The sequence below is a fragment of the Rosa rugosa genome, chromosome 3 (assembly GCF_958449725.1).
Source record: "Rosa rugosa chromosome 3, drRosRugo1.1, whole genome shotgun sequence".
Classification (NCBI taxonomy): domain Eukaryota; kingdom Viridiplantae; phylum Streptophyta; class Magnoliopsida; order Rosales; family Rosaceae; genus Rosa; species Rosa rugosa.
Window position 1 is genome coordinate 17,734,744 of NC_084822.1, and position 14,151 is coordinate 17,748,894.

The following is a 14,151-nucleotide window of genomic DNA, read 5'->3' on the forward strand; positions in this document are numbered from 1 at the left end:
GTTATAAATGCAATTCAAAAGTGTATCATTCTTAGGTTATTGCCCTTTAAGTTTTTTTACGTTGTAATGTTCAGTGTATTCCCCATTTGTCTTTCAGAATTTCAAGTGCATTAGTACAGTGATTGTGATTCATGTAAGAATGGCTCCATAGATGGGATATTCTGTATGATTTGAAAGATAAGTTGATCGTGAAAACCTTTTGAAATCCTTCTAGTCGTGTGTGAAACATGCATGTGTTGACTTGGAGATACCAAGGCACCTTTGGTGTGATGGTGGAATTTCTTCTAATTTCAAGCAGTAATTCCTAGAACTCTGCCCTTTGAACTTGGTAGTCTCTATCTTTTTCTACCTTTTATTCTTTTTGTTTTTAAACAATTTGATGGCAGTAAACTAAAATCTACCTTGTGACCATCTTGCCTGCTAGTCCTACATGAAAATATTGACAAGAAGAAGGGAAGGAAAGCCACCACAAAATGAACTGATTTACTATTCTAACTGAAAGTTGATTTACTGCTGGTCCTCAAAGACTTAACTGTTTTAAGTATCAATATTAGAGTCCTTTGTCTTGCATTTTGTTTCAGCTGAGCTACTTATGTTGGGAGCGCGAAGGAGTTTTACAACTTTTGCTCCAGAACGTCCCAAATATCAGTGTAGCCACTTGGCACCGGCAATTTTAGGCAAAGGATAGTAGTCTCACATCCATATGTAGCATACTCACAAATGTGTCCATAAAGGAGAGAGCTGACTTAGTTGATGTGGAAGACAGTAAGAATATTTGATAGAATACAGGCGTAGGTCAGTTATCGAATGAGATAGATTTAGGGCACCCCTTTGGGTGTGGTATTTTATGAGTTTAGTGATTATTCCTTTAATACTAGTTTTTTATGATTGGACTGCTGTTATTTTTTGGATTACTCCTCTGTACTGGTTTATTGTAATCTATGATGTTTCGAGATTAGAATCATTGTGGTATACCACTTATGTGATTTATACTTGCACTTACTACGGGAAGTATTTGTATATATGTTATGATGGCTTTTAAGGCGGAATCCAAATTATTATGCATTGGTTTCTCTGAAATTTCTACAATAATTCTCAGTTTTATACTTTTTTTATGGTGATCTCAATATGCTCATCTAGAATGATACTTTCATTTGGAGGTGCAAAAGAGAAGGGATACATTATTAACATAATTAAATGGAAAACTTCGTGAGAACAAAAATGTGATCCCCCCAAGGGCTTTTAGACTCTGTCTTGAAGCGGATAAACAATGTAATGGGTATAGCGTCGACAGTAAAGTAGTTTCTCAACACAAAAAAATAATTAATTATATTATTTTATTTTAGTCTTTATTCTATTATTAGGAAAATCCATGCACTTATTACAATCCAAACAAATCTTTCTAAAACAATACATTAGAATCTGTTCAAATCCATATGAAATTAAAACAATCCGTGGATTCTGTGAAATCTACAGGAATCCATAGATTATATAAAATCAGACAGAATCATTTAAAATCTAGATTGAATACACCCCCCTAAGATGCAAGTAGTAGAAGATTAAACTTCTAGTAATAGGCAAAGAAATTTGGAAAGAAATCTTTCCTTTGCCCTTGTCGCTAGGGCTGGGAACTGTTCCAATGCTAGTAGGATTGAGTACCACCAAGCTTCTTATTGACTCTCTGAGCTTTATGTCTTTGATATAATATTGAAGTTTATCTAACATAATCGGTTGATATAATAAAAAAATAAAAAAATTGAAATAAAATAAAATTTTCATTTTGTTCCATGATTTTCTCTTTTTGCTGCAAATTTTGATTAACATGCTTGTAATGATTTTGGTGAGTAATGAAATAATGAATACAACATGAAAATAAAGTTAAGCTTTATAAACTCGATCGATCTATGTGATACAATATAGTTTGATTCATTGCATCATATTGGTCTTTGTTTATATATTTCCCGTTTATTTTTGCTTTCACCTTCGTCCAATTGGTATATGTTTGCTAACTTTCTTGACTAGTAACTAGCTTTTCTTTTGATTTAATTGAGACAGTGAGATCAAATTGAAGTTGTTAAGTTTAAAAGATGAAACGAATCTTATCATTGATCATCATCATCTGAAGAGGCCATTAGGCATTAGCACCAACGAACATCTTATATCCAAAATTCTTGTTCGATTTCCCACAAAACCAGTCCTCACCTTCAAATGTGTATCCAAACAGTGGCTCTCTCATTTCCAACCCCCACTTCATGGCCACTCACACCACCTGGCATAGCGGCGGCAACATTCCTTCCCCCTCTGGGCTTCTCTTGAACAGAATGTAGCTCCCCACTCCAGAATTTCAATATATTCGTGTCAAACAACTCAACTCCAATGGCCCTCCCTATCTGAGCTATCTCGGTGCCCACGACATCAAGATCCTACAATCCTGTAATGGCTTGCTTCTCTGCAATACTTCTCTTGGTACTTCTCCAACTGGTGTATCAGGTTATAATACCAATGTATATATGTTCTTTAGTCCAACCTTCAGTTGAGTTATACAGGGAACATTTACATGGAAATTATTGTTATAGATTCTATGTAAGCAATCCCACCACCAAGCAGTTCAAGGCCATTACTTTTCCATTCCAATTCCAGTTTGCTGAAAGTAACCACATTTATGGCGTAAACTTGGCTTTTGATCCCTCTCATTCACCCCACTTCAAAGTAGTGTGTGTACTTGGGACATACAATATGGACTCCTATGTCCTTCATGTTTATGATTCCAAAACCAACACCTGGAACCCTCTCCAATACCCTTTTTTGATCCTCCCAAAACCATATTTTTTTGTGCTACCGTTTTTTGCAGGCGTGCAATTCACTGGTATAGTGAGGAAGAGACTTCATACTACTTCAATGTGGATGAGGACAGCTTTAACACTATGTAAATGCCAGACCATGAGGATGATTTCAAGCCAGTCAGATATTTTGGGGAGTCTCGAGGCCATCTACATGTGATAATGGTCGAAAAGAACGCTGTTCAGTTTGATGTGTTGGAGATGGAGGAAGATTACACTGTATGGTACGTGAGGTACCATGTGAATCTTGAGTCCATTAGAGCTGCCTTCAGGGATGTGGCAGCTAATATCAACCACAGGTTTCTGGCTTCGGTCTTGAGTTTGGTTCGAGAAGAGAAGGAAGAGGACTCAAAAATAGTCCTCAACGTCTTCAGTATGGTTGTGGCCGGCCTACAACTTCAGTGATGGGACATACAACCTCATTCGGTATCTGGTTCCATGTCAAGAAGTTGCTGCTTATGGCTTGAAGTACACATGGAGAAATGCATTTCCATTCATTGAGACACTCAGTCCCCTCTTAGAAGGCAACTGACTTTTCTATGCAATCTGGGCTTTTCTTTATTCAGCTTAAGTTTATGCTTCATTAGTTCACTATCACAAGTTGATAAGTTTCTTTTCTCTGATAATCAGAATTGTTATGAACATCTCAGATATTGTTATATTATGAATGTATTTCTAGCTAGTGTCTTTCCTTAAGTAGATGCACTGTTTCCAAATTCCAACATTGGTGACATGGTACAACGAATTTGAAGATAATTACTGGGCACTTTCTTTTTTGGTCATGTTTACCAATCTGCATATGTAAGAACGATAACACATTATTACATTTCTGAAATCTGTACTTATGAAATGAGTCACATTCATGACAAAATGTCATAGATCGACTCTCGATCATGCCTAAAATTAGTGAAGATCTAACGCATCAACCTTTAAATTGATTTTCTGGATCAACTTTCACAATCTCAAAACATTCAATCAGGTTCTGCAGCGAACAAAAGTCATTAATCAACTCACTATTATCCAACTTTCTTTCACAATTTAACAGTTGATTGGCAGATACTTGAGCTTCCTTCATATTTAGCCTAGTGCTAACATTCAATCAGTTCCCAAAAACATTGCTAAAAGTCCATTTATAACTTTAGACCGCTCCTCATCCAGATTTTTGAACCAAGTACCATCTCAAGTAAGTAACATACCCCTTCAAAACTCATGCATACGCCTATAGCAATCATTAAAAAGCATAATTTATATTTAGAAATTTCTGCAATATAGAAGCTGGATGCTTTAGTACTAAATAACTAAACTACGGATCTCATCCCCACTTTGACCACAATGCTTTTACTCGTAGACTTTTATTTGTTTGCATTTTAACTTACCACGTGTCCCTTTTTTCTCAGAGTGCAAACTTGTGAAGGTCATTCCAGAATTTACGCTCAATCACCTTATTCAACTATTGGAGTTCAAGAAACTGCCATAGTTTCTACATACCACTGTGGGTACTAGCACAATTTCTTGCCTACCCTTAATTGATAGCATGAAGGTATGTAATGGTCATTCTGATCAATATATTGGCTTCTGCCTTGATTATAAAAAAAAAAAAAAAAGACTTTGCCGTATTTAATTGATCAACATATTGAACCTTTTTTTTTTTTTTTCTTTTAACCTTAAAAGACGATCGGCAATTTAAATAGTAAATCTTAAAATTCTTTATCAATAATTATTAGTTACAAGCATGATCATATTAGATAAATTTCAATCTCTAATAAATTTGCCCTCTTCTCCATATATACAAGCATGATTTTCATTGACCAAATGTTTTTTTCCTTCATTTGTCTTCTTGAAAAGACAAAATAGGGGTGGTGTCTTAAGATAAGTAAAGAGCAAAAGGGTAAAGATTCCCCAAAAAGAAAAGAAACAAAGGCAATGAACAAGAGAGAATGTAGATAAGGATGTGGTCGAGGTAGGCATCAACATCCTAAACCAAACAAGGTGGGGAGCATTTTTGAGAGGCTCCAAACAGCTCCACTTTTATCGATCGAACCCCTCAAACGCAACCCCAATCCTTACGACGACGTGTGAGCTCTTATCCCCACTCCCAGCTTCCTTTCTCATATATATAAAGCACTTATTGCAACGTCAGTTAAGCTAATTCACCATAATCAAAACACCCTCCTCTAGTTCCCTCTTTCTTCTTCACCCTCATCGAATTTCTCAAACTTCAATCATGGAGATCATGGAAGGAGACACCAACATGAGAACATTCGACATGGGTGCACTTAGGTCAAGTCTTCCCCGGAAGTAAGAACACAAATCTCTTGTTCTTTAGCTTTGTCACTGTTTTCCACCCTCCCATATGTCTCTTATTGTTAATGAAGTTTCATTAATATCCAAAAAGTGTGTATATATATATATATATATGTCTCTTATTGTTTAAATTTTCATTTCTTCTACCTCGGGCGACTAACAAATGTAATTTATGGTGTGTTTTTTTTTCTCAGCCAGAGAGGGTTGTCAAGGTACTACTCTGGAAAAGCACGATCATTTACGTGCATGGCCGATGTCCGATGCCTAGAAGATCTCAAGAAACCAGAACGTCCCGATGCGAAAAAGAGGAAGAAACATACTGAGAAGAAGAACTATGCTGTTCCAGCTCCCTATCCTCCCATTCCATGTCGACGAGTTTCTAGTACCACCCAATTTGCTACACCCTGTGTTGGTGTGTGATAATATGTCCACGAAAAATAAAAATGAACAAACAAAAAACATAGAAAGGGCATTCGATTATTATTCAGCGAGCGTAGCATACTCCATTTTAGTTTCCTAAACACCACCCGCGTGAGCGTTGGAAAATTATGAAATATTCATTTTGGAGTCCAAGAAGCTGAACAAGGATGCTAGAGTACATAAACCTTCTTTTTTGGCAATATGTTGCTGCTTTTACTCCAAATTATTTGTGTACATAAGTAAATTACTTGTATTAGATTTAATCTGCTTTTCGTTTTCCTTTTGGTTTTTCCCATAAAGAAAAGCACGGTTACGTTGTATCTAGAGCTTTGGTTTGATGTAATCTATGTGATGAAACAAACGACTTAAATACATGTCAATCTTTTGAAGTCTGTCTTCTATAACTCAAGAGAGGGGTACAGTACGAATCGAGAATTCGAACCCTCTCTTTACGTTTGCATTAACATCAGATGTTCTATATCCTTGTAAATAAATAAAATCTGACAGGAAGATGAGAGAACATATTTGAAGGCAGAGACATAAATAAAGTTCCACCTCAATACCGGCTTTTAAAACCCTAAATTTGTGCGCAATCCAATGCCTCGACGGAGTTGTGGAGAAAACCGGTGAAGAAAGAGAAGACTGCTAGTCTCTGGGCAATATCTTAACTTATATTTGAAAACAAAAAATATTCAACAAAGTGACCAATAAATATTGCAAATTGGAAAGCCTTGTGATCTTCCTGCTCCTATCTGGTAGCAAAGTAGGAGATGTGACACAACTTTGAAGTGCAGACTGCATTAGTTCTGCTCCCAAATTCTGCTGCTTTACACCACATTATCCAATCAGGATGCAATTAAATAAAGATGTCTACAGCACGAAAGCTATTTCAAAATAGACAGAAAAAGTGTTTGCAATTTAATGGTCATTTGTTCAGTCACTGCTGTCATTTCCGAAGTTTTTAGTTCTCTCCATGTTACACTTCTATTACTCGGCCAACTAAGTTAGGAAGAATACACATTACACTTTCTAACCACCAAAAAGGGAAGAGGGGGAAAGGAATGACCATTTAACTTGTACTGGCTCGACCTAACAAACAGCAAATTATGAGCCCCAAAAGAATCAATGCTTCTCACTAATGGTACAAAATTAGTACTGACCCCTCCACATTTAAATCCAAAAGCTATTGCGACCTTAACTTCTTGTTGGCGGCTGAATCCCAATCATTAAACATGACAACATCATCATCGTCGTCGTCAAGAACTTCCAATTTACCATGACTTTTTGTATCACCAGCAACACTTGACGTATCTGCCTCAGAAACATCGGACAGTTTTCTTTTCTTTCCAGGAGCAGTTTCAATCTCATTATTCTTATCAGTCTCCAGTTCTGATGCACTTGATGTGCTTCCAACATTAGCATTGGACTTCTTGTCATCCTTGACCACAGAAGTAGCTTGAGTCCATCCAGATAGAACCATTCCATCAGGTTCCTTCTCCTCATCAAATTCCTCTCTGTGAGAAATCAAATTTGCATCAAATTAGAAATGTATATTCACAATCTTCGAGCAATATGAAATACATCAGGAAATGCTTCATAATCAGCTTGACAGCGAAGTAATTTGGCGGCTGGGGAGGAGTTGAACAGGAGGGGGAAAATTGCAGGATGAAGAGGCATTAATTTCAACTAAAAGAATTCCCAATGGCTTATTAAGATTCAACTTGTACAGCTATAGGGTGAATCACGATGGCGCTTCATATCTTGAAGACATCCATAACCTTGTATAATTTATAGATGTTATGGAGCAACTTTAAATTTTATGTAGCAAGCTGTAAAGCTTGATACTTGATAAAATCAAAAATTAAAAAAACGTAAAAAAAACAAAAAACCTGTGTTTGATATTGATATTGCATTTCAGTTCTTGCTGAAGATCCTCAATTGTCAGCATGGTTCCACTAGTAACTGGAGAAGGAAACTCAGATAGCACCTAAAATGTCATATACAATATAGAAAATTCTTCAATAAACAACTGATACAGGTGAGCAAATTTTGACAAGTCACATTAAGTAAAAGAATCATACCTTATCAAGATTCGCTGCATAATTTTTTATCATGGCTTCATCCAGGTCATCACCAACTTCATAAAGAAGGGCTGCTCCGTGCATAATGAGTGGAGAGTTCATTCCAAGCTTGTTTTTAACTATCTTTTCAACTATGTCCCGCAATTTTGCACGGTTGGTGTTGATCTCTAATAATAGTGGTGTCTGCTTAAAATCAATTACATTGCATTTAGTGCACATCACATTCACACTTACATATGAAAGAAAAAGACCACAAAGACAGAATTCAGAAAAGAGCAATTTGCATACCTCCGAACAGACATAGCAGGACTTGTTAGGTTCAAATGGTTCCACTGGCATGAGTAGCATCTTTCTTGTTGGATGTTCCAGACAATAAGTCATCCTACGTGACCGAATCAGGGTAGAACAAACGAGTTGCAGAAAGAGTAAAATTAACAAAATTCATAGCAGAAACTTTGCTGAATTCATGTCAGAAACACACATTCCCCTATACACATAAAATTCAAAAAACACATCTGAAATATTTTTCTCCAATAATCCCAGACAAGAAAACTCTAAATGACTTGAAAGTGGATTCTTCCTATTAGTCCTAGACACATACCAAACAGTGCAACTAAAGCCAATGCCAGCAAGCCAATACCAGATCACATGGCTTTATTCTTCCCGGTCAATATCGAGGTGTTAAAGAGTGTATTTGCAAAAGTGCGAGTGCGTGCAAGGGTGTGCAGATACTACATATCGGTAAAATGAAAAAATCAATATTATCAACCACAAAAAAACACAACATTGCTTCAATGTCTTGAGAGAACTACAAAAACTGAGAATAGCAAGAGAACTCAAGGAACATACTTCTCAGCATTACAAAATACATAATTCAACTAGCAGAGAAGGCGGGCTATTGTACACACCTGTAATTTTTTGCGTCATTTTGCAGCACCTTGACTGTCTCAATGACAATCAACCCAGCAATAATTGCATTTGTTGTTGCAACAGCATGGACAATATTACCAGCAATACCTTTAGCTTCAAATAGACTATGCAATGGGATGCCAAAAGCAGTGGCCCTTATGTTTGCGGCAGCAGTAACAAATTCTACAGCTAGCTGATCATCTTTATCAAAAATCATGTTTCCAATCTCCTGCATATGAAGACCGCAACAACAAAAGCAAAAACAAAAATGAAAATAACACTTCAGTATTCACCTATGGAAAATAAATGATAGAGATATGATGTCTTTGTTTAACTACAGAGAGATCAGACTAACCTTTCCCCTTTTCATGAAAAATAGTTTCAAAGCCTCAAGAAAGACTCTAGAATTTTCCATAAGGCTCCACACATCTTGTGGATTCTTCAGTCCTAGAGATACCATGGCAGATACTGAAGATGGATCATTGGTTGCACCATTTTTTTCCACATTTCCATTCTGTTGACTGACATCAACAGGCATGGCATCCCTACTATATATGGGCTTTGGTCTATTACGGTTCTTCCATGTCTCCTCATTAGACAAAGCTACCTCAATGTTATAACCAAATACATGATCATATATTCTTCTTCCATATTGCTCAATGTCTTCATCTTTCCTATGCTCAAAAACATCTTCTGCCTGTTCTGATGAGCTAGCACCATCACTGGAACGCACATTCAAATCATTGGCCTGACTCTTGTCCCCAAACAACTTTGCAAAGAGCAGTTCCTTCGCCCATACAATGCAGTGAACAAACTGCAAATTCAAATATTAGAATCAAAGCCCAGTCCCATGGGGTAGGTTTATCTTGAAATAATGGATCTCATGGCAAACAACCATCCCTCCCAAATCATTTATGTTCCATTGCATAAGCCATATAACTTAATTTTCTGAGGTAAAACAGGCAACATTTTTTTTTTGGGGGGGGGGGGGGGGGGGTGGAAACATCATTAAAAAGGTCTTAGCATTTACCAATTACATACTAATTGAAGTGTGGGGGAAACAGTAATCCAAAACCTTTGTGTATGCTGGGTACTAAAACCAGCTTAAATAATATGAAGGACATGATTTTTTCGGTTTCTTGGGGGCCATTCCCCATAGAATTTTTGTCTCCATGTACTTGAATATCTTTCATAGAGTTGGAATTGGAAGTTGTAGTTCAGAGGACATACACAAACTCTCTATTAAGCAAAATTTTGATTTATAATACAATCCATGCCAATAGAAGCTCATAAACAAGCAAGAAAAAGAACAGGAGCAAAATTAGAAACTTAGCATCAAGAAAAAAGACCACGTGTCAATACCTTTGATGGAGTGCTCGTTATGGTGCAGACAGGGTACGTTTTGGGAGCAGGTTTAGGCTGGCATTCATAGCACTCTGTTATTCCCTTCACATGTACAGTCACCTGCTTCCAGAGTCAAAAAATAAGTTAGAAGGGAAGGAATATATCATGGTGCCCCATAAAAAACGGCAGCACCCTTTTACAAAACAAATGCAAGGGCAAATAGAGCAATCAAAGTTGTCGAACTTCAAATACACTGGTCAAACAGAATGAGTTATTCCCACATCTGACCCTCACAAAATAACAACAACAATCATTAATAGCTTTCATCTAGCACACTTAAAAAAAGACACTTGAAAGTATTTAGCATTGTGCGGCAATTACATCACTGATCATTGAAGTACTGACATAACTGATGTAAACAATGGGGGATAAAAAATAAAAAGAAAATAGAACATGTGGTTCATCTCGTATGGCTGGAGCAAGGGTAAAGACGAAGATGATGACCTAGTGAGGGTTAATGTGAATCTATTATGGAATGAACTATCATTACAGACATATCATATAGAATGTTATAGGACCCGTTCATTAGAGACAATACAATTGTGATCCTTAGCTCATGTATTTATCCAATGAAACATATGAATACTAAATTTAGATAGAGAACTAGTTCACTGCATGAACTCAGATGAAAAGAGGCCATTATGAAATTCATTCTGCAACCACAAAGAATCCTCCAGAACAAGACTCCACATACCAACAACACATGAAGCAAAGAAATTTTAAAACTTTTTTTGAAAAACAAGCAGACAAACAACACACACATTATGGATCAACCAGTAACAACCAATTTCAATGAGAAAAAAAAAAAGCCGTTTCATGCAGAAAAAAACTCTATAAGTCACCTGTCCAAGGAACCCAGTAGTCCCACTTTCGATTAAAGGAACATCAGCTGCCAAGCATAGGCGATTCACATGTCGCCTGGCATCCAAGTTGTCAAGTCCATTCAAAACAACGTTAAACTGTTTAAAGAAATCCACGTTGAAGTCAGGGTCCTTAACATTTGCATGGTATGGAGTAATGCTTATGTGAGGCCTAAATTTTAAGACAGCATCCCGAGCAACCTGTTGAAAATATTCACAGAAATATTAATACAGAGACAGATCCATATAAATAGAAACAAACAATATCGCAGGTATACTTACTTTGGCCTTGGATTGCCCAACATGCGATTGTCGAAAGAGGAATTGCCTGTTGAGGTTACTGACTTCTATAGTGTCCATGTCAATCTACAATTTAACATAAACAACTAAATAAATGAATAACTACCAAAAGCAACAATCCAGCTAACTCTAGCCAAAACACACAATTTAGAAAACTAATGTGGACTATTTCAATTCGAAGGCCATTGAATAGAAAAATTAACAGAGAATTCAATGTAGTAACCATAGTAAAAATCAAACTCATAAATCCAAATTCCAACATCCTATCTTATAAAATTTTGGCCTACAGTTCATGTTTTTCTAAATTGGAAATACCACTCAGTATTGTTAAAATATTCTACTTTATGTTAACGCTGACAAAAAGTTAATAGACCAGCACAGAAAATAGAATGCAAAGACAAATTGAGAGCTATAAAACTAGAAATGCAAGAAACACTAAAACAATAAATACTTTTGCCAACTGGGTTGGAGCAGTTTGAGGAAGCAGCCTGACAAACACTCCAATTTCACGCATAACTATTGTATGACCGTAGCAGTAGCTCAGAGTCTTCATTCTTTACCTTTTACTGAAAGTAAGCAACCGCAGCTAAATCCTAAGACCCCTAGGCTTATATCCGATAAGATCCCCCACAACTGTGGTTCCAGAAAATCTTCCTACGGTTTTCATCAAATCCTTTTCGATTATCCCAATCCTAGATACTCTTAATAATGTCCTGACTTCTTATATTATGCCAGCCGGCATCAACTACAACGACGATGATTCAGAAACGAAATCAACAATCAAACGGTATAAATTCGTTAACTTTTTCACTCAATTGACACTACACAGGACCATATATACAAGCAAACAGTTGCAGGACTTATAATTCGATACCATGAGATTTATAACCACCAAAACCAACACACAAGCTTCACTCAGCAAACATATGAAATGAGAATAGAGCATGAAACCCTAGAAACCAAAAAGCCCTCGAAACATGAAACCCTATCAAAATTCAAAAGATGGGAGAGAGAGAGAGAGGGAACACACAATATGAATGTCTTGGAAGCCAGAGAGAGCGAGAGTCTTGAGGAGCTCGCAGCCGATACCTCCTGCTCCAACCATGAGAACTTTGGCGCCCTACAAAAACCCAAACAAAAACCCAAAAAAAAAAAAAACATTTCAAAAACATATACAAAACCCCACTCGAATTCGAGCTTGAATTCGAAAAGGGAGGGAGGGAGGGAGGGGGGTTAGGGTTTTGTGAGAAACTGGGGTTGTGGGTAATTCAAAGATAGTACCTTTATAGCAGGCGAGTGTTTCTGGGTAGCCATGGGAGTCGGAGAAGGGAGGAGAGAGACTAGAGAGAAGAGTCAATTGAAGTGAATAGCAGCAGCAGCAGCAATTCGTCAAATACCATAAAGACGAAGAGAGAGAGAGAGAGAGAGAGAGAGAGAGAGAGAGATGGGGGTTGTGGGGAATCGAACTGGGTACGTGGGGGGAATCTGGAATGGTGGGTGAGGTCCAAGTGGGTTTCTTCCAGGAAGGAGAGGGGGTTCACTGGGCGCCAAAAACAGCAAAAAGGTGAAAACTTGTTCACACCCACTTGCTCTCTGCAAAAATGGAAGAGGAGGAGGGGGTTATGGGGGGGAGGCGGGTCCGAGAGATGGAGGTAGAGGTAGAGGTAGAGGTAGACGTAGTGGTGGTTTGGTTGGGGGTTGAGGGGTTTTGACTCTTTTTGCCAACTTGCTCACTTGCTGTGCCCAGTTATAAAACTGTGGGTGCTTTGTATTTGGTCCTGCCAAAGAATTTTATTAATATCATACGCATTTTGATTAATTTACATGTAAAAAGTAGAAGCAAGTCATTCACTAGTTTACATTTGTTACACGTTCACTAACCTCTCAAACACAATAGGGGATGTAAATCGAGTAGAGACCATTCGAATTCAACCCGTATTCGGCTCGTTTTTAGCCAGTTCAGTTCGTACTTATGAATAAATAACCTAAATTTGAGCTTAGTAGGAAAATTGAGCCGAATTTAAAATTTAATATATTCGACTCATAAAGCAGCAGCTCGTATATCTTTAAGAATGCATTTAACTATGGTCGTGCCAATTGAGAGAAACAACAGTAGCCTAGTAAATAATATACATGCTCTTTTATAGGTAAAAGCTTTGGTTTATTAAGAAGGTTTTGACCCCACAAGGAGTAGTAATTTGAGGTTGTTATACATATTTTGGAAAAATTATATAGTTTCTCGTGAAGATTATTGTTCATTAGCTATTATGGTCCAAATTCGCCCCCACAAAAAGTAAATTTTTAGGTCCGCATTAGTTGTTTTCAAGCCGAAAATAGTTTTTTTTTTTTTTGAAAATAAAAAAGGCCGAAAATAGTTGAATACACTTCAAATATTAAATATTCAACTTAATAAAAAATATTTTTCTTTTTAAGTACTATTAAATATGTCTGCATCATCATATCTACTTCTTCATTATCTGTCTCCAGATCCAGCTATCTCCTCCAAGTTCTTGCCATTATCATTATGTGACCGAAATTCTCGCCGAAATCTCGGTATATTGACTTGTCGGTAACTGATGGCAACAGTTCGGTTTCGGTTTCAAATTTTAGAAAACCAATAAAAATTTGTCAGAAGCCAGTTGATGAAATTTTAGGTTGGTTTTCAACCAAATTTAGACCTAGTTTTGGGTATGCATTGTTAATTACTAGTCTTTTACCCGTGCATCTACACAGACACACAAAGGCATGTAAACAAAAACACTATTTTTTTAGCTTGATCTTTAATATTTTTTATCCTCGATCAACCTAGTTTCCTCCTTTTTTATACAAAAAAAAACTATATTAGATGTGGAAGCCTCTTGAGCACCCAGAGTTTACAACATCAAATAAAATGGCTCTAGAAGTCTCACTAAGGATGGAGTTGGTCCAAACACGACCATCTCCAAACTTATGATCCAAACTTGCTAAGGCATCTGCAGTGAAGCTTGCCTCCATATAAATATGATTAAAGGAGATTGAATCAAACAAACTTGC

At 36.9% G+C, this 14,151-nt stretch overlaps 2 protein-coding genes across 2 annotated transcripts; one reads left to right on the forward strand and one right to left on the reverse strand.

Annotated features, from left to right (window-relative positions):
• Nucleotides 1–4,974: 4,974 nt before the first annotated feature.
• LOC133736836 (protein OXIDATIVE STRESS 3 LIKE 3) lies at nucleotides 4,975–5,953 on the forward strand. Its single transcript, XM_062164430.1, has 2 exons — nucleotides 4,975–5,138; nucleotides 5,339–5,953. Exons 1-2 carry the CDS (start codon nucleotides 5,065–5,067, stop codon nucleotides 5,562–5,564), a joined length of 300 nt encoding a protein of 99 aa, XP_062020414.1. The 5' UTR covers nucleotides 4,975–5,064; the 3' UTR covers nucleotides 5,565–5,953.
• A 506-nt stretch (nucleotides 5,954–6,459) lies between these two features.
• On the reverse strand, nucleotides 6,460–12,768 carry LOC133736834 (SUMO-activating enzyme subunit 2). The gene is made up of 11 exons (XM_062164428.1): nucleotides 12,400–12,768; nucleotides 12,149–12,238; nucleotides 11,101–11,184; nucleotides 10,801–11,019; nucleotides 9,917–10,018; nucleotides 8,910–9,368; nucleotides 8,554–8,783; nucleotides 7,934–8,027; nucleotides 7,646–7,828; nucleotides 7,454–7,551; nucleotides 6,460–7,078 (listed from the first exon to the last, which is right to left on the reverse strand). The coding sequence occupies exons 1-11, from the start codon at nucleotides 12,430–12,432 to the stop codon at nucleotides 6,748–6,750; spliced, it is 1,923 nt and encodes a 640-aa protein (XP_062020412.1). The 5' UTR covers nucleotides 12,433–12,768; the 3' UTR covers nucleotides 6,460–6,747.
• Between the last annotated feature and the right edge of the window lie 1,383 nt (nucleotides 12,769–14,151).